The 22,712-nt window shown below is 35.9% G+C and overlaps 1 protein-coding gene across 2 annotated transcripts; it reads left to right on the top strand.

The window, feature by feature from the left end:
- The first annotated feature begins 15 nt into the window (after window positions 1-15).
- Window positions 16-17,025, top strand: IKBIP (IKBKB interacting protein). Of its 2 annotated transcripts, none has more exons than XM_006214354.3 (3): window positions 16-521; window positions 5,905-6,022; window positions 9,536-12,197. In XM_006214354.3, the coding sequence occupies exons 1-3, from the start codon at window positions 346-348 to the stop codon at window positions 10,370-10,372; spliced, it is 1,131 nt and encodes a 376-aa protein (XP_006214416.2). In that variant the 5' UTR covers window positions 16-345; the 3' UTR covers window positions 10,373-12,197. The 2 variants fall into 2 exon arrangements, with proteins under 2 accessions (XP_006214416.2, XP_006214417.2); XM_006214355.4 differs by lacking the exon at window positions 9,536-12,197 and adding an exon at window positions 16,070-17,025 and having other exon boundaries at window positions 77-521.
- The last annotated feature ends 5,687 nt before the right edge of the window (window positions 17,026-22,712 follow it).

The raw sequence follows: 22,712 nt of genomic DNA on the forward strand, positions 1-22,712 counted from the left end.
TCCAATGAGGTGACGAGTGAGGCGGCGGCACGCTCCACGTGGCACGCGCTGCCCCGCCCCGCCCCCTCGTGTCCCGGCGGCCCGGGAGCCAAGTTCTCTCCAGGTTTGCATCATTAAGGAAGAGAACCCGCCTTCCTCAGCTGGAAGAACTAGAAGGAGGGTGGCTGGCGGCTTCTGTGGAGCAGCTAAGTCCGGCAGAGGAGGGGGCTGATTTCTGGGCGGTGCCAAGTCTGAAAAGGGGCGCGGTCACCGCCGAGGCTTCCTGCAGAGGCGGAGGCAGCCACGTCCCGCTATCCCAGGGTGAAGAGGCCGCCTTAGGGTTTGTCGTCCTGAGAATCTCCAGACATGTCCGAGGTGAAGAGTCGAAAGAAGTCGGGGCTCAAGGGAGCCCCCGCGGAGCCTGGGAAGCGGAGTGAGGGCGGGAAGAACCCCGAGGCTCGGTGCAGTGGAGGCGGGGGCTGGGTGGACCCCCGGACCGGCGTGAGCCTGCTGTCGCTGGGGACGTGCCTGGGCCTGGCCTGGTAAGTGGGCTGGTGCCGCCCGGGCCGTGTCTGGCCTCCCGTGGTCGCTCTCTCTTCTCGGGGTCCCGCCTCTGCCCCGGCCCCACCCCCACCCCCACCCCGGCTCGGCATCTTGCTAACCTCCAACGCCCAAACTTGCGGCTTCTGTTCCTCTGCCTCAGCCCCAAGGAAGGGATCACTCAACTTTCACGTTCCCTTTCGCGCGTTTCTTATGGTTAATTTTCCTTTGTACTAGTACCGTGCCCCAATCGCACAACTAGAGTTGAAGCTAAGATTTGGGAATGAGTCAACCACTAAGACATGCAAATTCTGACAAACTTTATAAAGCGCCTCCTACACGACGGAAGCTTTCCCGTTTCTATAACCCGTTATTTCCTGCACCATGTGCATCTGAGACAAATTTGCCCCACCCATAAATGTATAGTGGCAAAGTTTGCAACCTCAAAAGAAGTCATTATAATCTCAAAGCAACAAAACTTAATGATAATATCAAAATTCGGAGTATTGCTTATGTTTTGATCAATGTGCATGCGTTAAAATTCTCTTCCTAACTTACAGGTTGAATTTTTGTATTGGAAAGCTACAAAAGTATAGCACTTGTGTTCACCTAAAGCTAAATATATATAGTCTTTAAACCAGGCAAATACGATATATTGATGTCATAGGAAAAGTGAATACTAAGAGGTAATCGTAAAGCCGACTTACTAATTTTATTTTCCTGTCTTCAGGACTAGCCAATTGTATTTTAAAAACAAGACTGACGCTTTAAATTAGAGTTTCTTTACACTTTTCACTGATTTTTAAAGTATTTAAACGATAGTGTTCATCTTCAAGAGTAGTTGGATTCTAGAAGGGACCCCGTATGGCCTCTCATCTAACATATTTTTGATGATAGTATATTGTGAATTTACTATGATGACTGATGACTTTTTTTTTTTTACTGTTTTTTGATGACTAATTTTACTGATGACTAATTCTGAGTCAAACTGAAAAGATTTGTTTCAATAAAGTGAAATGCTAATTGTTAGTCTCTTCAAAAAAAGATAAATGGTAATTTTTGTTTATGGAATATTTTGACCTTGAATAAATGTCCACAACTTACTATTTTAAATAAACTGCTCTTATGATTTAAAATTAATGACTTTCTTTGAGTAAATCAAAAAACTTTGTACTGGGAAAGTTATTTAGTAACAGAACTTAGTAGGTTAAGATATATATATGTTGCTTTTCTATGGAACCTAATACAACCGATTTTAGTTACTGAATTTAACAATCCTTATTAATTATCCAAAGATTAATATTCATGAGATAAATTACATCAGAAAATGTTCAGCTTTTCAATTCTTTAGTTACTGTCCTGGGAAGACACAATAATAGGAATCTATAAAGGAAAAAAAAAACTTGAAAAGCAGACACTTCAGCTCAGGAATTTACAGTTAGTACCTGCAATAGAGACAGTCCACTGTCCAAGGATGATTTTAAGGCATCACTATTTCAGGGTCTTCAGACCTTTAGTCTTTGGATCCTTGTTTGGAAAATAAACAGATAATGCATAACAAAAGTTTGGTACTTTAACATCTCTCTGTTAGATGAAGTTTTGCTAATCATCCTATATCAACAGTAAGATGTTGGAGATAACAGTTGCCAAAAACTATTATGATTTGAGTGTTGGTTTGCGTACCTCATTTGTAAACTCTTAAGGACATTTTCCAAATAAGAGTATTGAAGAAATTCTGCTCTCAAAAAGTTTTTAAAAGTATGCAATTACTAAACAGGACACAAATAAAACCTTACAAGCTTTTTTAATTAAGTAGAAATTTAGTCAACCAGAAGTTCCATTGTAAAAATTTTAAGTTTCTTCTGGAAATTTCAATGAACTTTTTCATTGCCTTTATAAAACTTTCATAGCATTTGTGATAATTATGTATAAGAAGTCAGAAGCTCTTTAACAATCAGATAACTCAGGATTTTTTTCCTCTATTATCTAGTACAGTTTTCTCTATAAAACATACAGCAAAATCTTGGCTAATTCCATTTTTTCAGCTTTTTGTTGTTAGTGCAGTTTTTCCTAAAAGACAGGGTTATCCTTTAAATGTTAGTAAGTCCTAGTAAATCCTTTAAAAATGGAATATGGTCAGTGTTTTCCTGAACTTTCAGTCTTGTGCTGAAAATGAAGTTATAATATGAAACATGGCTAAATGCGTACTGACCCTAAGAAGTGGCTCTGAAATTCCCTTTCTTGTGAGAGGTCCATAATAATAGCTTCCTTTGGTTATATACCTCTTTCTCATCATTAAGTTGAAACAAAGCCAGAGAAAATGCTATTTGTTTTCCTCAACGAGCTGTCTGCCATCCAAGATTCCTAAAGGAGCTATGCAGAGGCAACACTCCAAGGAAATACACAATTTATTTCTGCAGGGCCTTGAATCTCCATGAGGTCTCTAAACTGCAATGGATTATGAAGGAATCGGGAAGATTCCTTTTGTAAGGCCTACACCCAGGTAGCCAATTAACCTGGATCCCTTACATCCATCCCTTCAGAGTCTTTACTTATGATAGTAAAAAGAGGCCAAAAAACAGTATAATTGTGCTTCTCTTCCTATTAGTGATCTTATCCACCCATTCCATCCTTTGTTTGCACTAAACCCAACTCTGGTTTCAAAGTGGGGCAGGCCTATGGCTTCTATCAAGTGTAAATAGAAGGGAGTCCCGATCCATCTTACCACTATAGGCTTGTCAGAGGGATGGGAAAGCAGCTGCACAAAGCAGTCCAAAGGAAAGAGTCAAGGTACTTAAAGAGAATAGCTGATGTGTTATGCTCTAGGCACTGTAAGAGTTTTATAAACGTGAACCTATTTAATCTCTCTAACACCCTATAAACTAAGTAGTAGTAATCTCCACTTTGCAGATGAGGAAGCTGGTAAAAATAACTTAAATAAATTAGCCGAGGCGGTTGTACAGCTAGTAAATGGCATAGCCAAAGTAACCCAGCTCCACACTCAGAGCCAGTATGATATGCTGCCTCTCTTTGATATTAATCCAAAAGAGGCCAAGAGCCTGGAAAAAGAAATCCCTAGTTCAGAGTTGTTTATAGTCCTTTTCTTCTACTAGAAGCTGTAGTCTGTAGCACACCTTAATTGTTGTCTCATCTAAACTAGGGAAGATGGGGAGTTAAGGAGGCCTCAAAATGCTCCTGTTAGAATATGCCTTTGACTCATTGAAAGAAAATGAAGCACCTTGGGCACTAATCTGGATGCCAGTTTCAAAAATTAGTGTTTCAGAATTGAAAACACCTCTCAGCATACATTTTTGGCTTCTAGAAAATTCTCTTCCTTAATGTTAAATGAGTTAATGTTTATAAGCACTTAGAATAGTGTCTGGCACTTCTAAGTGAAAATAAAACAAATGTATTTTACTCAGCACCATACACTTATTTTCATTACTAGCACTAAGTCAACTTTATACTTGTTTTTTTCTTGTATGCACTATTCATATGTAGAAATGGTGAATCTTATTTTTTTTTTAATTTTTGTGAGATGCTAACCATGGAAAAAACCCTACAAATTATCATCAGAGATGATATTTTTACTAACATGATACAGTTTTCCTCAAGCTTTTTCTTAATATTTGAATTTTGGAGAGAAATGCAGAGGTGAACATTAAAAATATTTAATAAAATGGAAAGTCTTGTAATATATCATTGTAGTGGATCAACCTTCACAAAAAGTCTCTTTTATAATTATGATTTTATTCTGAATGAACACACTGATTAATAGGATAAATCCATGAGATAACACTGCGGAGTAATGGATGATAAGGCTAGTTCCTGAAATTAGACTTACTTTTTTAAGTCGTCTCTCTCCTTTGTCTTTGTCTGCTGGTCTCTTAGAAGCCAAGAATGAAATAGCCAGTCAGAAAAGAATAAGTCTACACATCCTTCTTTGAAATTAGGATAATAGTGTTTTCTAATAACCAGAAGTCTTGTTCGAAAGTTCATATTAACACTCAGAAGAAAAGTCAATCTGTATTAATTATGTAACCTGGGCTTACATAATTCACTGTTAACTCATAGAATAGACATTAGCCATCGTCAAAAGAAATTTATTTCATCCAACATTGTAAGTAAGCATTTGTTTAAAAAGCAAAAATACCCACTTTATTTTTGGACAATTTTATAACAATGGTTAGCCTAATGATAACATTTATGAGTTTGAAACCTCACCACCTTTCCAATGATTCACAAAGCTGAGAAGTCTTTCACATCTCCGTTGAGTTGTGGGATCTTTAAATGTTTGTCTTTCAATGGAAGTCATTTTTACAATACAGGTATCAATTAGTGGTTCTCACCTTGGCTGGGAGATTTTAAAATCTATAATATCTAAGACACATCCAAAAAGTCAGAATTTCTGTGTGTGGGATCAAGGCATCATACTTTTTTAAAGCTGCCAGGTGACTCTAATATGCAATGAAGCCATTGAACCACTGGTCTGTGTACTCTGATTTAGGCATTCACTTCACGTGGTTTTGCTCCACTGCTTTTTGATGACTCAATAAATACGCAAAGAATTTCAGCTGCTGCTTTTTCTTGGCCAGAAGAATTGAGTCAAAATTGATTAACCAAAATGATACTAGATCCAAAGCATTATCTTTTGTGCTTGCTTATTTCAAGTCTTCTAAAACAAAAGTCCATTTATTGTTTTTAAGATTGAGATAACTTTTTCATGCTTATACCTTTTACCAGATGACAAATACACTCCAATTTTAGAATGGCATCTAAAGTACACGTACACGACTTGTATTTTTGAGTACGATCAATTGTATATATCATACACCTTGAAGAACATGTGTTCTATTGTCACTTGGACAATGACTCCTGTTTTCAGTTGACTCTTTGTTACTTTGTAACATCTGATTAAATGTTACAAAGTAATCACCTCTCTTCTACTCCACTGTTTTTTTCTCTTACACATTTTTATTAAAAAATGCTTTTTAATATAGATAACTCTTGCTTCTACATCTCAGTGTAAAAACATTTATTTTCTAGATATTGCCCAAATATGGCCTTGAGAAAAGTAGTAGAGATTATATATCTTTTTCTAAATAATTCATTCTTTCTTCACAATATTTCTTGTGCATATTTCTATTACCCCATCTTACTCACTAGGCTGTGAACTTGAACAGGGACAATGTTTCACTCATCTATGCATGAGTAGTACCGTTAAGCAGTACCTAATCACACAGCAGGCTCTCTCAATATTTTTTGAAATAAACTAATAAAAATTTATGTTGTCCTTACCAAAAGTGGGTATAAAATACTCTTTTAAAATTCAGATTTTAAGTGGGTATGAGTTAAGAAGTAGTGATTTTTTTTTTCCTTTTTCAGGTTTGTATTTCAGCAGTCAGAAAAGTTTGCGAAAGTGGAAAACCAATACCAGTTACTAAAGATGGAAACAAATGAATTCCAAGGTCTTCAAAGTAAAATCAGCTTAATTTCAGAAAAGGTAATTATTAATTGGCTTATTTGGGGAGATTTTACCATTTTTCTTCCCCACTGCCACCCTTCTACCCCAGTTTATAATTCTTTTTTCTTGCCTTTTAGACCATTACTTTAACTCTCTGTTCTTCCTACCATTTCACATTCTTCCTTCAATCCAATTTAGCCTTAGATAACATTTTGAAAAGACAAGATTTTATGTGTGTGTGTATGTGTGTATGTTTGTGTATATATATATATATATAAAACACATATATATATAAAACAAATGTTATATATTGATGTGACCTCAATTTTCTATTTAAATATCAACTGTCTAGAGCACTGAAAATATGATTGATTCTTAGGTATAAAATTAGAATAGGAATTGCACTTGTTGAGCAAAGATCCATCAGTTTTTTTCCTTTACTTTGCACTTAGTAAACATACATATATTCGTATGCACGTAAGATTGACTAACCTAAAATAAATACTGATTTTGTAGCCAAATTAAAATTAAAATCCTTTCTATATTGTGTTTCTTCAAGCTGCAAATGCAAATACATTATTACTGTGATTCCTAGAAAAAGTGAGAAAGATTAAAAATTTTTACCTCGTCTCAGGAGAGGGTGAGCTTGTAACCAATAAGGCATCAGATGGGCCTTGTCTGGCTACGAGGGACCAAGCTATCATTGGGAAACATGACTTGTTTGTTCATTTATTCATTCACTAAGCCTCTACTCATGTTATAAGGTAGACAAGGACTTGTGCTTGGCACCAGGGTAAGCAAAGGTGTTACTGAAATAGAAATAAAATAGAAGGTCTAATTTCCTGCAGACTGATGCATAGAATGAACATATAATCCCCCTAGAAGAGAAAAGCCATAAATAAAAATTATGCATCCCTTACACATGCTAGTGGGTACCATGAAGGGTGAGTTTAGGGACCTTTGGGAAGGTGCTACAAGAGTTGGTATTTTAACCTAGGGCTCAAGCTGGAATCTGATTGTAGTCATCAAGGGCCCTCTAATCAGAGCAAACATAATGTTAGAAAAGATTCCAGGAGATGGAAACTTCGTGTACTTAAATGCTATTGAAAGCAAATTCTGAAGAAAGATTTTCCTTTTTAAATGAAAAACTTGGCAGCAATTAAAATGCTTTTGTAATCAACCAGGATGTACTGTACAGCACTGGGAAATATAGCCATTAATTTGTAATAACTTTAAATGGAGTATAATCTACAAAAATACCAAATCACTACATTGTACACCTGAAACTAATATAATATAGTAAATCACCTGTGTACTTCAGTTAAAAGTAAATAAATTAAATTAAATGCCTTTGAAGCAGATATTTAAAACATCATCCTAGGATCCAAGAAATATGCAGTCTTCATATAGCTCTTTCTCCCCCAATCTGCCCTAGGAGTAGTTGAACAATAGCTGCCGCTTCATACAGCTCACTCTACAATATAGTACAATAGGAAGGGAAAACAACTAGGCACGGGCTCTTGTCACAACTGTGTGACCTTGGAAAACATCAGTTTAACTTCTCTTGATCTCTACTTCATCATTTATCAAATGAGAATAACAAAGATTTTTATAAAGATCAGATGAGATACAGTACATATGCAAACACTTTGGGAACTTTCAAGCTGTAATGAATTTAAGGTATTAACTGTTTTTCAAAAGTGAAAAACTATTAAGATACATTGGCAGCCCGCAAATGCTAACTGTTCATGTATACTAGTCATTTATTATTTGCAGACTAAATCTTGAGGCCTTTATTATCCTGAAAAGTTGATCTTGTACTTCAAGTCTACTGGCTTATCCTGCCTCCAGGTTATAGTGATGTCCTGGTGAACAGGCTAAACAGGAAAGTACCTTAGATCAAGATAAACTTGGCTCTTCAAAATCCTGCTAATAAGACAACTAAACTTAACAATATTACCAATGTACAAGTATTCCTCAGAATTGGTTTTTAAAGGAACTTCCATTATGGCTACATGTGTACATTAACAATAATTTTTAAACAAGGATTCAGAGTGATGCTATTATGCATTGTCCCGGCTATCACCTAGAACTGCTTCAGGTCCTGATGGGGGTGGACCCAGAAGGTTTCTGGCCATTCTTCGTCCTAAACATCAAGAAACATGTTCTTTATAACCCTGAGATACGGGGACTACAAAAAGACATAAGACATGGCCTCTTCCCTTAAGGAATTTAGAAGTCTCTTATCTTCACCTGGTTAATTTATCAGTCTGTTAGAGTCAGATTTCAGAGTCATTTCTAAGCCTCCTTGTTGCGCTCCAGACTTCTGATCTCTCCTCTAAGCATGCATTCTTGTACAAATCCTGCCATCACCCAAATCATAATCTATTCTGATTTTTTTGTTGTTGTTAATTCATCCAGCTTTTTTACTGCTCTCTAGAGCAAATGCTGTCTGTGTCTTTTATCTCTGTATCCCTAGTGCCTAATAATGGAACACAGGACACTCAATAAATCTTATTGGGACTCTAGAATATTTGATGTAAAAGATCCAAAACACTATCTCCCCTATCAGATTGTGAGGTCAGGGACTATACTGTATATTTTTACATCTAGTATCTAGCACAGAGTGAACACTCAAGAACTTGAATGATAAGTGCCAAGTGCCAAGTAAGTGGCAAATATGTAATACAATAGGTGCTGTAGGACTTCAGGCTGTCAGGGCGAGGGCTATGGAAGAATGTTGCATGAGGAATGAGACCTGGTCTGAGCCTTGAAGAGAGAACAGAACTCAGCTAGGCAAAAAGGGGGGAAGAATAGCATATCATGGAATTTAGGAAATTAAATTTTATAACTAAATTAGTTTCTTAAAAAGCTGAATAATCATAAAAATGACAACTAAATTGCTTTCTGTTAGAGTAAAAAAAAGAAGGAAATGTGATATACTTTGGGCTTCTTTAAGATCATTTTCTCTTTTATATATCCATTCATGAAAATGCACAAATATTTAGGATTATAAATTCAGGTGTATACAGTCAGCTCTCTGTGTCTCCAGGTTCCACATCCAAGTATTTAGTCAACCACAGATCAAAAATATTTGAAAAGAAAAAAATCCAGAAAGTTTAAAAAAGCAAAACCTGTGTTTGCCGTGTACCAGCAACTATTTACATAGCATTTACATTTATTAGATATTATAAGTAATACAGAGATGCTTTTAAGTTTATGATATGCAAATACTACACCATTCTACACCATTTTATATGAGGGACTTATCCATGGATTTTGGTATCCATGAGGATACCAATCCCCAGCAGGTGGATGCCGAGGGATGAGGGACAATTGTATTTTTCTATCATAGCAGGAATCTATTAAATGTGCTTAATATATGTTAAAACAGTATTAAAGTAATAATTGTTTTTGTCAGTATGATTCTGATATCCTTGGATATTTTAGACATCTTCAGAATTTGAATTTGGCACGTGATTGTTAAAGTGTGTTTCCCTAATATAAAAGTTATTAAGTAGCCTTGGGAATTGTTTTGTGTTATAAATACAGCTTGAGTCTACTGAAAGTATCCTGCAGGAAGCTACATCATCCATGTCTTTGGTGACCCAGTTTGAGCAGGAAGTATCCAACCTCCAAAGTATCATGCATGACATTCAAAATAGTGAAGAGATGCTCACTCAAAAGATGCAAAGCCTTAATGAGAAATTCCAGAATGTTACAGATTTCTGGAAGAGAAGCCTTGAAGAAATGAATGTTAATACAGACATTTTTAAATCAGAATCAAAACATACACATTCTCAAGTTACTGCCCAAATTAACTCAGCTGAACAAGAAATAAAATTGCTCACTGAAAGGCTAAAAGATTTGGAAGATAGCACCCTAAGAAATATTAGAACAGTAAAAAGGCAAGAGGAGGAGGATCTTCTGCGAGTAGAGGAACAGCTTGGCTCTGACACAAAAGCAGTTGAAAAGTTAGAAGAGGAACAGCATGCTCTCTTTGCCAAAGATGAAGACCTAACTAGTAAACTTTCCAGCTACGAACCCAAAGTTGAAGAATGCAAGACACATTTGCCAGCAATTGAAAGTGCTATTCGCTCAGTTCTCAGAGTCTCTCAGGATCTGATAGGGACAGAAAAGAAAATGGAAGACTTGACTCTTCAGATGTTTAATATGGAAGATGATATGCTGAAAGCAGTATCTGAAATAATGGAGATGCAGAAAACCCTTGAAGGAATTCAGTATGATAACAGCATATTAAAGATGCAGAATGAACTGGATGTTCTTAAAGGAAAAGTTCATGATTTTATAGTATATTCAAATACAAAAGAAAAGGAAACTCTAGAAGACTATAATCTAGAAAATAAAGGAATTGATACTGATTTTTAAGTGCACTACATTTATTCTGATGAACCACAGTATTATACTTAAATAGATTAGTTCCATGCTTTTGTGTTATTTTGATATGCCTCACTTTATCCTACGTTATTGGAAAATAAGTGAGATGTCCACACAAATGGATTATCCAGACGGTCAAAGCTTTTTAAGCAATAAAACATTTCATTTTAACCCTTTTAAATGTAAATATTTCTAAAATAGGTATTTCTCTACTTTTTTTAAAGCAGTATACTTGATATTGTCAATGTTTTTCTAATAATCAATGGGTATCATTATGAATTTCATCTGTTATATTGGACCCAAATATAATATCTCTAGGAGCTATAGAGTATTTACCTCCCAACTCAGTGACCCTAGTTTGCTACTTTTCAAATCTTGTATCTATTTCTTATACCTTTCTGTCACCTGGAGAGGTGACCCACTCACCTGATCTTATTGTCAAGTTGGTAATGTGCCCGTGGAGGCCAGTTCTTCATTTCTTTGCAATTTACTGCAGGCTAAGAATCCAGACAACCAAGTTCATAGGAATTTTGTCTAAAATAAAAGATAATATGCCTCAGGGAGAGCCTGGGGTGCTCTGCTATGAATTAATATGCACTTTTTGAAAACTATTGAGCCTGGGAAACTTTTACTTTTTGTTAAGGTTCTAAACTGTGTTATAAATACTTATAAGAAATTTTTAAAAGAGTAAATATGTTCTTTTTGGAGGTTTTCCCCTATGAATTAAATGTGTATGCTTTGACGTGTGAACCTTAGGAATATCTTTGTATACTTGGCCTTTTTTTTTTTTTAAGTTCTGTGTTACAGACTCTACAGAGTTTGCTAGGTACATGATCTCTAGATAAGTTATTCTACATACAATAAAAATACACCAGTAAGCCTGTGCCCTATTTTAAATAGGAAAAAGCAGCATAATTAGAAATGATGTGATGATTATGAGAATTAAAAATATGTTATTATTTTAAAGAGTCCCTAAATTACCCAATCAAATTTGTTTTACATAGTGATTTTATTTTATACAAAATTATGTAATGGAGTCATGAGGAGTAAGACATAGACATACTGAGATGTGATTAAAGGGCTCTCTGCCAGATTTTTACAATAATGGTAATTGGAAATGTGCAGGTTTAGGGGCACACAGAAGGCTTTTATTGGTATACTGATGTATGAAGAGTGCCCAGGGTTAGTGTTGGAAACTGAGTTAACTGCAAATGGAAGCGCTGTTCTTATCTGTTTCTTCTCGCCAACGACCAACTATAGTCTCAGTTTTATAATGCAGTTTCAGTGGAATTAAACACAAAGAACTTGAATTTAGCAGTCAGCTACAAAAGGTAGTTGTGGTCAGGTGGTGGTATGTAAATTTGCACGTTTTTTGAAAAATCCCAAACAAGTTCTACTTTGGGGTTAGGAACGTCTATGGTAGACACCCGTGGGCCATAAAAATAGACCTGAAAGAGTGCCGCTACTGGGGGCACAGCATTCATTTCTGGAATTTTAACATTAGATCTTTTGACTTCTGAATAGCTAAGTTCTTGTCTGTGCACTGACAGAATTGTATTTGTTTACCTTTATTTTCATGCCAATAAAATAAATTATAAAGTTAGGTGGGACTTTGTTGCTTCAGCCTCCATCCTGTAAGGGCAGACGTGGTCTCTTGCACTCTTCACTTTTATTTATTTATTTATTTTGGCCTGTCACCAGATTTGATGCATTATCATTATTAACTTGGGTATGTACCACAGTAAAGGTTATAGAAAATACGTGGAAACAAGGTGGCCACTGTGCTCTATAGTGACAGTTACAAAGGAATCAAATACTGCCGCTCTGTAAGTATCCCATAAGAAAATCTTGTGTGTATATTTGTACAGATGTATATATTCCTTTTTTTTAACATTTTTTATTGATTTATAATCATTTTACAATGTTGTGTCAAATTCCAGTGTTCAGCACAATTTTTCAGTCATTCATGGACATATACACACTCATTGTCACATTTTTTTCTCTGTGATTTATCATAACATTTTGTGTATATTTCCCTGTGCTATACAGTGTAATCTTGTTTATCTATTCTACAATTTTGAAATCCCAGTCTATCCCTTCCCACCCTCTACCCACCTGGTAACCACAAGTCTGTATTCTCTGTCCATGAGTCTATTTCTGTCCTGTATTTATGCTTTGTTTTTGTTTGTTTGTTTGTTTGTTTTTGTTTTTGTTTTTTAGATTCCACATATGAGCGATCTCATATGGTATTTTTCTTTCTCTTTCTGGCTTATTTCACTTAGAATGACATTCTCTAGGAGCATCCATGTTGCTGCAAATGGCATTATGTTGTCGGTTTTTATGGCTGAGTAGTATTCCATTGTATAAATATACCACATCTTCTTTATCCAGTCACCTGTTGATGGGCATTTAGGCTGTTTCCATGTTTTGGCTATTGTAAATAGTGCTGCTATGAACATTGGGGTGCAGGTGTCATCCTGAAGTAGATTTCCTTCTGGATACAAGCCCAGGAGTGGGATTCCTGGGTCTATATTCCTTTATTCAGAGGTTTTCCAATAAAAAATTGTCATTAGAGAGATTTAGATGTACCTCATTTGTCTTCCTCTGTTTTTTTTTAGTTCACCATTTTAATCTTTTAAGCGTACAGTTCTGTGGCGTTAAATACATTCACATTGTTGTGCAACTATCACACTGTCTTCCTCTGTTTCTTAAATTCATTTAACACAGAAATTTGAAATTTTAAAAACTTCCCTATGTATCAAATACTGAATTACATTGTTGGTTTTTCCTTTAAGGAAGATACACGTTTTTGTATCTTTGTAATTAATAATAAATTTTACATCAATTAATGTCTGTTAGAGAGTACTGGCTCCATTTTTTAAATTAGCACATATAAATCACTTACAAAACATTTTTTTTCACTTTTTGATGTAAAGTTTAAAAGTGTATTTGTAGTAACGCTTCCTTAAATTTTGCCTAATGAAATAGAAGCTGTTGACCAAGTGTATTTTTTATTTTATAATAAAAAATCTTGATTTTTTAGCCTGTATGATTTCATAGAAAACTAAATTTGTAAGATTCAAAATTAATGGCATTGTTTTTAATTTCAACATAATTGGAGACCTTTGTATGAATCTATAATCTTGATCAGAGCTTAATATGATGTCATCATAAAATAATGATGCTGGAAATTCACCAAACACATGAAACAATTTATTTCTCTTTAGACTTACCTTAATTTGCAGTTGGCAAAAGCTCTTTGCAGAGCTTTACCCAGCATCTATTTCAGTTCAGCTATGAACTATTAATACAAATCAAAATCCTCCATCCCAGGATTACACAGCAGGGGAGGAGAGACCTGACATTTTGGAGCCTATTATGCGTCACACTGCTAGCAGACCTACATTCATCATCATCCTAACAACATCATCCTAACACGTACTGAGTGCCTACCCTGTCCCAGTCATTGTGCTGGGCACTTTGCATGTGTTATCACTAATTCTCTGCACAGTTTAGCTAGCTACAAGACCCCTTTTACAAATGAGGAAATTGAGGCTCAGCAAGATTAGGAATCTAAACAGTCATACTGCTGAAACTGCCCAATTCCAGAGGCCACTGACCTCCCATGTACAGTGCAACCTGCTGCTGTTCAGCCATGGAGGAGGGAAAAAAAAAATCACAAGAAATCTGCTATCAATAGAACTATCTTGAGAATTCAAAGAGCTATAATTCAGCTAAATGTGTCCACTACGATGTTGCTATTAAACTAGATTATACGTCCCTCAAAACTTTTATCTGTGACCTTGGGCATAAGAAGAAATCAATAAACGTTTAGGGGAGAGTAGAGGAGGAAAAAACCCTACACTAGAATCTTCTAATATAGGCTTTGCCACTAACTGTATTCTTAGGCACTTTATTTTTGGGCTCAGTTTTTTACTTTGTAAAATGATGGAATTGTACCAGATAGTTTCTAAGATCTCTTCTGGTTTTGAGTGGTTTTAAGTTTTAGAGATCAGTAAAATTTCCAAGTCCTTTAGTTCAAAGATCCTTTTAGCAAAGTTTTTGGAAGGCCAACTGGACCCAGAAATCATTCCCTTGACTCATGTTGCTATGCTTGTAGATTAGACAGTATTTAATGTTACAGGACAGCATCTAGCTTAGTGCCTTGCATATGTGATAGGAACTTGGTAAATATTCAAATTACGGGGTGAATCTTTTAAGCTACTAATAGACTCCAACTCTTCTGTTCATCTTAGGCAAATAGGTTAAACAAGCTGTTAAATAATCTTTAAAAATAATTCAGTGAAACAATTTTTAGGCTATTCCTATACTGCCTTGAATTTATATTTTAATAAATACCAGTAGAAGTTCATAATAAATTGCTTTTATAAGCTACCAAGTGAAACAAAGAGACTTACTAGCAATTTTCTAATCATCTGATACTTCTAAGAATAAACTTAACCCTTTCTGAGATGTCTTAATTGCATAAGGCTATTAAGCTACATCTGCTCTATCAGAGTAGATACATTAATAAATGATAACCTGGTAATGAAATGGATGAAAATAAATCCTCTCCTTTCACCCTTGAGAGTCTCTGTTTCAGCAAATACACTTTATTGCAAAACTTTCCCCTAAAAAACAAAATGTAAGGTTTTGCAATTACTACTAGATTTCCTTCCTATTTGTGGCTATTCCTTACTGTCATACCCACAATAACATTTTCACAATCTAACTTCTCTACCAAAAAAAAAAAATTGGGGCCACCTCCCCAACTACTAATTAATGTAGCATAAACCTATTGAGAAAAATCCTAAAATACACTTTGGAACCAAATATATATGATGAGGCAAAAGGGGGTGTTGCTGCTTTGCATTAGCTGTTCTGCTGCCCCATTTCAGCTTGTCATTTCTTTGCACTATGTAGCTGCTCCTTTTTTAAGCTACTATAAAAGTAATATTCCAAGCATATTAAATATTTATTTGCATTAAATAAAACTAAGTTAATATTACCAAAATAATCCCAACAGGTTACCTGAATGAACCAGGCAAATGGAATTTAAGAAAGGTGATTCATAGGAAACATATTGAAGAAATACAATTATTTTTGAAAGAAACTTGGTAAGGCCTATGGTAGTATTACTGATAAGTAATAGAACAATAAAGTATATGCACAGAGTCCCTTCATTCGAGCACTTGTTATACCTACAAACTTGTGTTTCAGAAGTCATATCATCTTGTTTGACACCCCACACCAAATTTACCAAAACCTATATAGAGGAGGCTTCCTCCTCCCTTCTCCAGCAACTGAAAAAGCATCACTATCTCTCAGTTAGCTCATTTTGTCCTACACAGAGGACTGATGGTGTAAAAATAAGTGGAAAATGCCATTTCCGATAACATTTTATGAAATATCCTTAATGTTTTCTTTTTTATTCATTAGCAATACACTTAATTTTTTCTTTTTTTAGTAGAGGTACTGGGGATTGAACCCATGACCTTGCACATGCTAAGGACGGGCTCTACCACTGAGCTATACCCTCCACCCAGCAATACACTTAATGTATCTTTTACCAAATGCTTTCCACAAGAGCAGTAACTTTACAATTAAAAACAACACAAAATTTAAGTTGAATTTTAAATGTTAAGCTTTTAATCAATTTAATTATTCTGGTACTATATTTTCTTACAGTGTCAGAAGTCTGAAGCTATCATAGAACAATTGAAGTCTTTTCAAATAATTACTCACCTAAAGCATCTACAGGAGGAAATTTATGAAGTGAAAACTTGGTCCAACAGGATAACTGAAAAACAGGATATACTGAACAACAATTTGACAACTCTTTCTCAAGATGTTACAAAAGTAAACCAAAGTACAACTTCCATGGCAAAAGATGTCGGTCTCAAGATTACAACCGTAAAAACAGATATACGTCGTATTTCAGGTTTAGTAGCTGATGTAGCATCACTGAAAGATTCTGTGCAAGAACTGGAAAATAAGATAGAAAAAGTAGAGGAAAATACTGTAAAAAAGATAGGTGATCTTCTTTCAAGTAGCATTGACCGAACAGCAATGCTCCGAAAGACAGCATCTGAAAATTCACAAAGAATTAACTCCGTTAAGAAGATACTTTCTGAGCTACAGAGTGATTTCAACAAGCACACAGATAGGTTCTTAAGTTTAGAAAGTGACAGAGCCAAAGTTCTGAAGACAGTGGCATTTGCAAATGATCTAAAACCAAAGGTGTATAATCTAAAGAAGGACTTTTCCCGCTTGGAACCATTGATAAATGATTTAACACTACGCATTGGAAGATTGGTTACTGACTTACTACAAAGAGAGAAAGAAATTGCTTTCTTAAATGAAAAAATATCTAATTTAACAATAGTCCGAGCTGAGATTAAGGATATGAAAGATGAAGTAAGACACATTTCAGATATGGATTAGCTGGAAATTATTTAGATTAGACTAAAGTAACTTTTTTTTTAAACGGGACCTCTGTCATATTATAAAAAGACTGACAAATCAGAAATAATGAAATTTTGGAGTAAATACCATTTTGTATTTGATTCTATTTTGTACAGTAAAAATAAAAATTTGTTAAAGGGCTGAGCACTTAATTTTACTAAATAAATATGCTAAAACATATTTAAAACTTTATATAAAAATGTGTGTACAACTTAAAGGGCAAGAATCTTGTATGCACCCCCACAACATACACACAGTCTAGCACTGGGAAATCTAGATGGGGAAGGCTCTGAATCCCCACTTGCCCTCACTGACTGCCAAGGGGCATATAGTATGTGTGTTTGGGGCCCTAACTGGAGAACTGCCCATCAGGATCAGGACTGTAACATTTATTATCCACTTAAGAGGAAGGGAGACTAGCAAGGTCACACCAGGGAGCTGCAGGAAAAGAATTATGTAAGCCTTCCTGGGTCTTTCATGGCTCTAGGAAACAGAAAAAGGTCACCTAAAACGGAGTAGAGAAGTGGCATCTAGAGCAGGGATTGGACAGGGCAGCACAGATTGCAGGGGGCTTGCCAAGCCTCGGATAGAGACTGCCCCAGAGCAGCACAACTCGTGTGTGGTGATGGTATGACCAGAAGCAGCCAAAGCAAAGAAGGAAAGTCTCACAGTTAGAAAAGCATTAGCAATTCCACTTACATAAAATTCTAGAAAATACAATCTCATCTACAGGGGCGGAAAATAGATCAGTGGTTGCCTGGGGACCGGGATGGAGGGAAGCATAGCTTATAAAGAAGCACAAGGAAATCTTGAGGGGTGAAGGATATGTATTATCTTGATTGTGAAAATGGTTTCACAGGTATGTATTTGTGCCAAGTTCATCAAATAGTTCTCTTTAAGTATGTGAAGCTTATTTTTCATTGATTATTCCTCAATAAAGTTGTAAAAAAAAAAAGGACGATAACCTAAAAAAAAAAACCCACCCACCCAGCATTAACCCATTTCAAATGCCTCACATGAAGTGTATCCAGATGCATAGAGCTAGTTACCTCAAGAAGAGTTTATGAATTTTTTCTTTCAATTTTACTGAAATATAATTGACATACAGCACTGATAAATTTAAGCTATACAGCATAATGTTTTGACTTACATACATCATGAAATGATTACAAGTTTAGTGAATATCCATCATCTCGTGTAGATACAAAATTAAAGAAACAAATATATTTTTTCCTTGTGATGAGAACTCAGGATTTATTCTTAACTTTTTATATGTAACATACATCAGTGTTAATTGTGTTTATCATGTTGTACATTATATCCTTAGTACTTATTTATCTTTTTTTTTACTTATTTTATGTTTGTACCTTTTGAACACCTTAATCCAATCCCTTCCACCTACCTCCACCTCTGATAACCACAAATCTGATCTTTTTTTCTATAAGTTTGTTTTTGAAGTATATAATTGACCTGCAATGTTATGTTACTTCCATGTACACAAAATAGTGATTTGATTTTTCTATACATTTCAAAATGTTCACTATAAGTCTAGTTGCTTCTGTCACCATACAGAGATATTACATAATTATTGGCTATAGGTTATATTCCCCACACTACATTTAATAATGACTCACTTATTTTGTAGCTGGAAGTTTGTACCTCTTAATCTCCCTCATTATTTCTCTCCTCCCCCACTCCTTTCCCCTCTGGCAACCACCCGTTTGTTCTCTGTATCTGTGAGTCTGTTTCTGTTTAACTATGTTTATGTTTGTTCACTTGTTTTGTTTTTCAGACTCCACATATAAGTGAAATTATACAGTATTTGTCTTTCTCTGTCTGACTTATTTCACTTGGCATTATACTCTCCAGGTTCATCCATGTTGTCACAAGTGGCAAGATTTCACTTTTTATGGCTGAGTAATATTCCATTGTGAGATATGTACATATATATACACACACACACATATACATATATATATCACATCTTCTTTATCCATTCAACTATTAATAGGCATTTAAGTTGCTTCCATATCTTAGCTATTGTAAATAATGCTATAATGAACATAGGGGAATATATATCTTTTTGAATTAGTGTTTTTTTTTTTTTTTTTTGATAAATACCCAGGGGTAGAATTGGTAGTGGGCAGAGCTGGGTCCTGGGGTCCCTGGTGGCAGTGCCCTGGGTGTGTCAGTTGGTGTTGGCCCACAAACTGGGCAGAGCCAGGACCCAGGAGGTCTGGAGGCTGGTACCTGCCTCCTGGTGGGCCAGGTTCTGACTCTAATGCCAGCCCACTGGTGGATGGGGGGTGGAAGCAGGCTTGGGCTCTTTAGTGGGTGGAGCTGGATACCAGGGCAGCTGAATCTTATAATATAGCTGGCCTGTTGGTGGGTGAGTCTGTGTCTCCACCCAGTTAGCTGTGTGGCCTGGAGTGCCCCAGTACTGGTACCTACCAGCTGGCAGCCAGGGCCGGGTCCTAGGACTACTAAGCTCTTAAGAGGGAGGATTACAAAATGTTGGCAACACCAGTACCCTTAGGGTGGAATGAATCCCAGAAATGGCTGTTGCCTGTGTCTGTGTCCCCAGGCTAAGTCCCAATTGCCTCCTGCCTCTGGGAGGCTCTCCAAGATCAGCAAGTGGGTCTGACCCAGGCTCTTTTAAAACTACAGCTTCTGCCCTGGGTCTTGGAGCATGTGGGATTTTGTGGACACCCGTTAAGAGTGCAGTTTCTATTTCTCCCAGATCTCTGGCTTTACCAAAAGTGAGCCCTATTGGCCTTCAAAGCCAAACATTCTGGGGGCTTGTCTCCTCCGGGCAGGACCTTTGGGGCTGAGAAGCAGGACATGGGGCTCAGACCCCTCACTCCTTGGGGGAAAACTCTGCAATTGTAATTACCCTCCCGTTTGTGGGTCACCTACCTTAGTGTGTGGCTCTTAACTGTACTTAGTCTCTGCCTCTCCTAATTGTCTTGTTGTAGTTCCTTCTTTATATTTCTAGTTGTGGAATATCACTTCTGCTAGTCTCCAAGTTGTTCTCATCAATAATTGCTCTTTAAATAGTTGTAATGTTGGTGTGTCTATGACAGGCGAGCTCAGGGCCTTCCTCCGTCATCTTGGCCGCTCCTTGGATGAGTCTCAGTTTATGAATTCTTATACCAGGAAGGCTTATGCCCAAGCCATAGGCTTTCTGCCATGAAAGAGCATTCAAGTTGATTCACATAGTTCTAAGTTGAGCCCCAAAAAACTCTCCCCACTTCTTTGACTCCATATTACTTTCTCTTTCCTAAACTGCTGTAGCACTTGAAGTCTCCATCACAATTTTATTGGTTGTATTTTATTTAAGCACCAGGTGTCCATTGTTCTCCACAAATTGTTTCATGGGTATCTGAAACTAGATTGTGAGTTTCTTGATTTCTCAGTTCATATCTTCTGTTTTTTAAAGTGATATTCTTTTGCACCTAGCACATAGCTGAGCAGAGTAAGCACTTCCACACATCTGTCTTATATAATAGAAATAGAATCCATTATATATGGTAACAGTATTACTAAATACAGCACCTATTAGTGTTTTGCATACTTAAGTTCTCTTTTTCCAAACTATAATTTTTTATGCTGTATTTTTCCATAACTACAATGACAAAAGACAGTTTATTGGAAGACTATTTGATTCATGTCTGTTTTAATGTAGTAGAAACATGAGACTTTGAAATCAGAGATCCTAGCTCTACCTAATTCTATGGCCTTGGACAAATTTAGTACCCATGAACCTTAATTTCATCTGTAAATAAGAATGGTAATATCTACCTTACAGGACTGCTGTGAATATGAACATCTAAAGTGCCTGGCACATCTAATAAAGGGCAAAGTCATTAACTAATATAACAAAAAGTTATAGTATGGAACTGTTTTTTGGATAACAGCTCTATAATCCACAGGGAGAGTATCACTACAGTATACCCTAATGCAGTATTGATGTTCATTAACAAAACCAAGTGAAATGTAAATTATGTTCATGTAATCATTTTAGCCAGACATAAGAATGCATTTTAGACATGAAAAATATTTAACAAGAAAATTTTCAGCACTTAAAAATATAAATTCAGCTATCCAAGAATTTAGTTATGAAGAATATGTTTCTATCAGTATTATCTGATGCTAGGTCTATTCATTATTGTAATAATGATTCACGAATCTGTCAGTAACTTGGTAACTATGCTAAGTGGGAATTTCTCGAAGGAACTCTCAAATCTGTCATGTCACTAGGCTTATTGTCATGATTTTGTGAAGTCAGATAGCCTTTGTGGGAAATAAAGGAGAATGGAAAAGTTTGGATCCGTTTCCCAATAGTTAGAAAATGTAAAATTAATCACTTCAATAATAAATATGGTCTCTTATGGTTGAGTCATCGTCAGCTTTCTGTGGAATTTCCCTGCTTTAATATCATTTAAAGTACTACTTGTGCAGGCAATAGAATCAGTATTGTTTATCCATTAGTAAAAGCTGGGTACATCATATTTTCAGATATTAATGATGTCTAAAAAGGAGTTTAACCTAGGTTGATACAGCCCCCTGGTGTTGAGGTCACTGGTCTTGAAATGATAAAGATATTGCCCCTCACGTGAATTATCCTCCATCTTCAAATCTTGAATACACTGCATTCCACAAAGAAAGCTAGCTGATTTGTACATCAAATCACAGTATTGGGTAAGAATTGTATCTTGTGTAAAAGACGCATCCTCTAGGCTTTCATTCAGTACAGCAAACCTTTATTAAGTGACTGCTCCATGCATGGCACTTTAGGGTCTATAAAAACACACATGATCATATGTTATCACTTCTGTGTGGAATCTAAAAATGATACAAATTAAGTTATTTACAAAACAGAAATAGACTCACATAGAAAAGGAACATGGTTACCAAAGGGGAAAGGGGTGGAGCAGGGATAAATTAGGAGTTTGGGATTAACAAATACACACTACTATATATAAAATAAATAGGAACCTACTGTATAGCCCAAGGAACTGTTCATTATCTTATAATATCCTATAATGGAAAAGAATCTGAAAAAGAATAGATATATTTATGTATAACTGAATCACTTTGCTGTATACCTGAAACTAACACAACATTGTCAACTATACTTCAATAAAAAAGAAAAAAAAAAACCGGAAAACTTTGGAATAGTTGCTTTCTAGGAAACTCGAGTCACCAAATACTCATAAACCATATCAATGGTGAGGTTAACACCTCACTCATGTCCTATGACCACTTATGTGAATGCAAAGTCAGGACTCCCTTATAAAAGAGGTAAATGATTCAATACATAAAATCTGAGGTTACGAGCTGTTAGGAGCAGCTAGATTAGTAAGGTACATCACTCTTTGATACATCAGGAGAGGTGCAGCATTCAACTGCGAACTACAGATTACCCCTCAAAGTTTGAAAACAGTTTCTTATCTATGTGGTATCTCAGATTTTTAACAATTATTTTGTGATTTATCTCATAGATGAAAAAAATATGTAAACAGTATGTTAAAGAAAACAGTATACAACTCCTAATTTAGCAGCAAGACTGCTATGCATCAAATTTGGTGAACACTGTGGACACTTTCCCAAAAACGGTATCAAAACATTTCATGAAGCTTTCACACAATGGAGATTTGGCTAAGGTGGAACTTTTTCAATTTTGTTGTACATGTCACTAGGTATTGCGCAATTTAGCAAAAAAAAAAAAATCAGGCTTTTTTAGAATTTGAATAGCTCTCAAAGACAATCTGAGAATTGAATCATTTGATCCCTCTGGAAACTACTATGCAATGCTATCTTGTCCTAGTGTTATGATGTAATTCAATTAAACTACTAATCATGT

Source organism: Vicugna pacos, chromosome 12 (genome assembly GCF_048564905.1).
Source record: "Vicugna pacos chromosome 12, VicPac4, whole genome shotgun sequence".
NCBI classification, from domain to species: Eukaryota; Metazoa; Chordata; class Mammalia; order Artiodactyla; family Camelidae; genus Vicugna; species Vicugna pacos.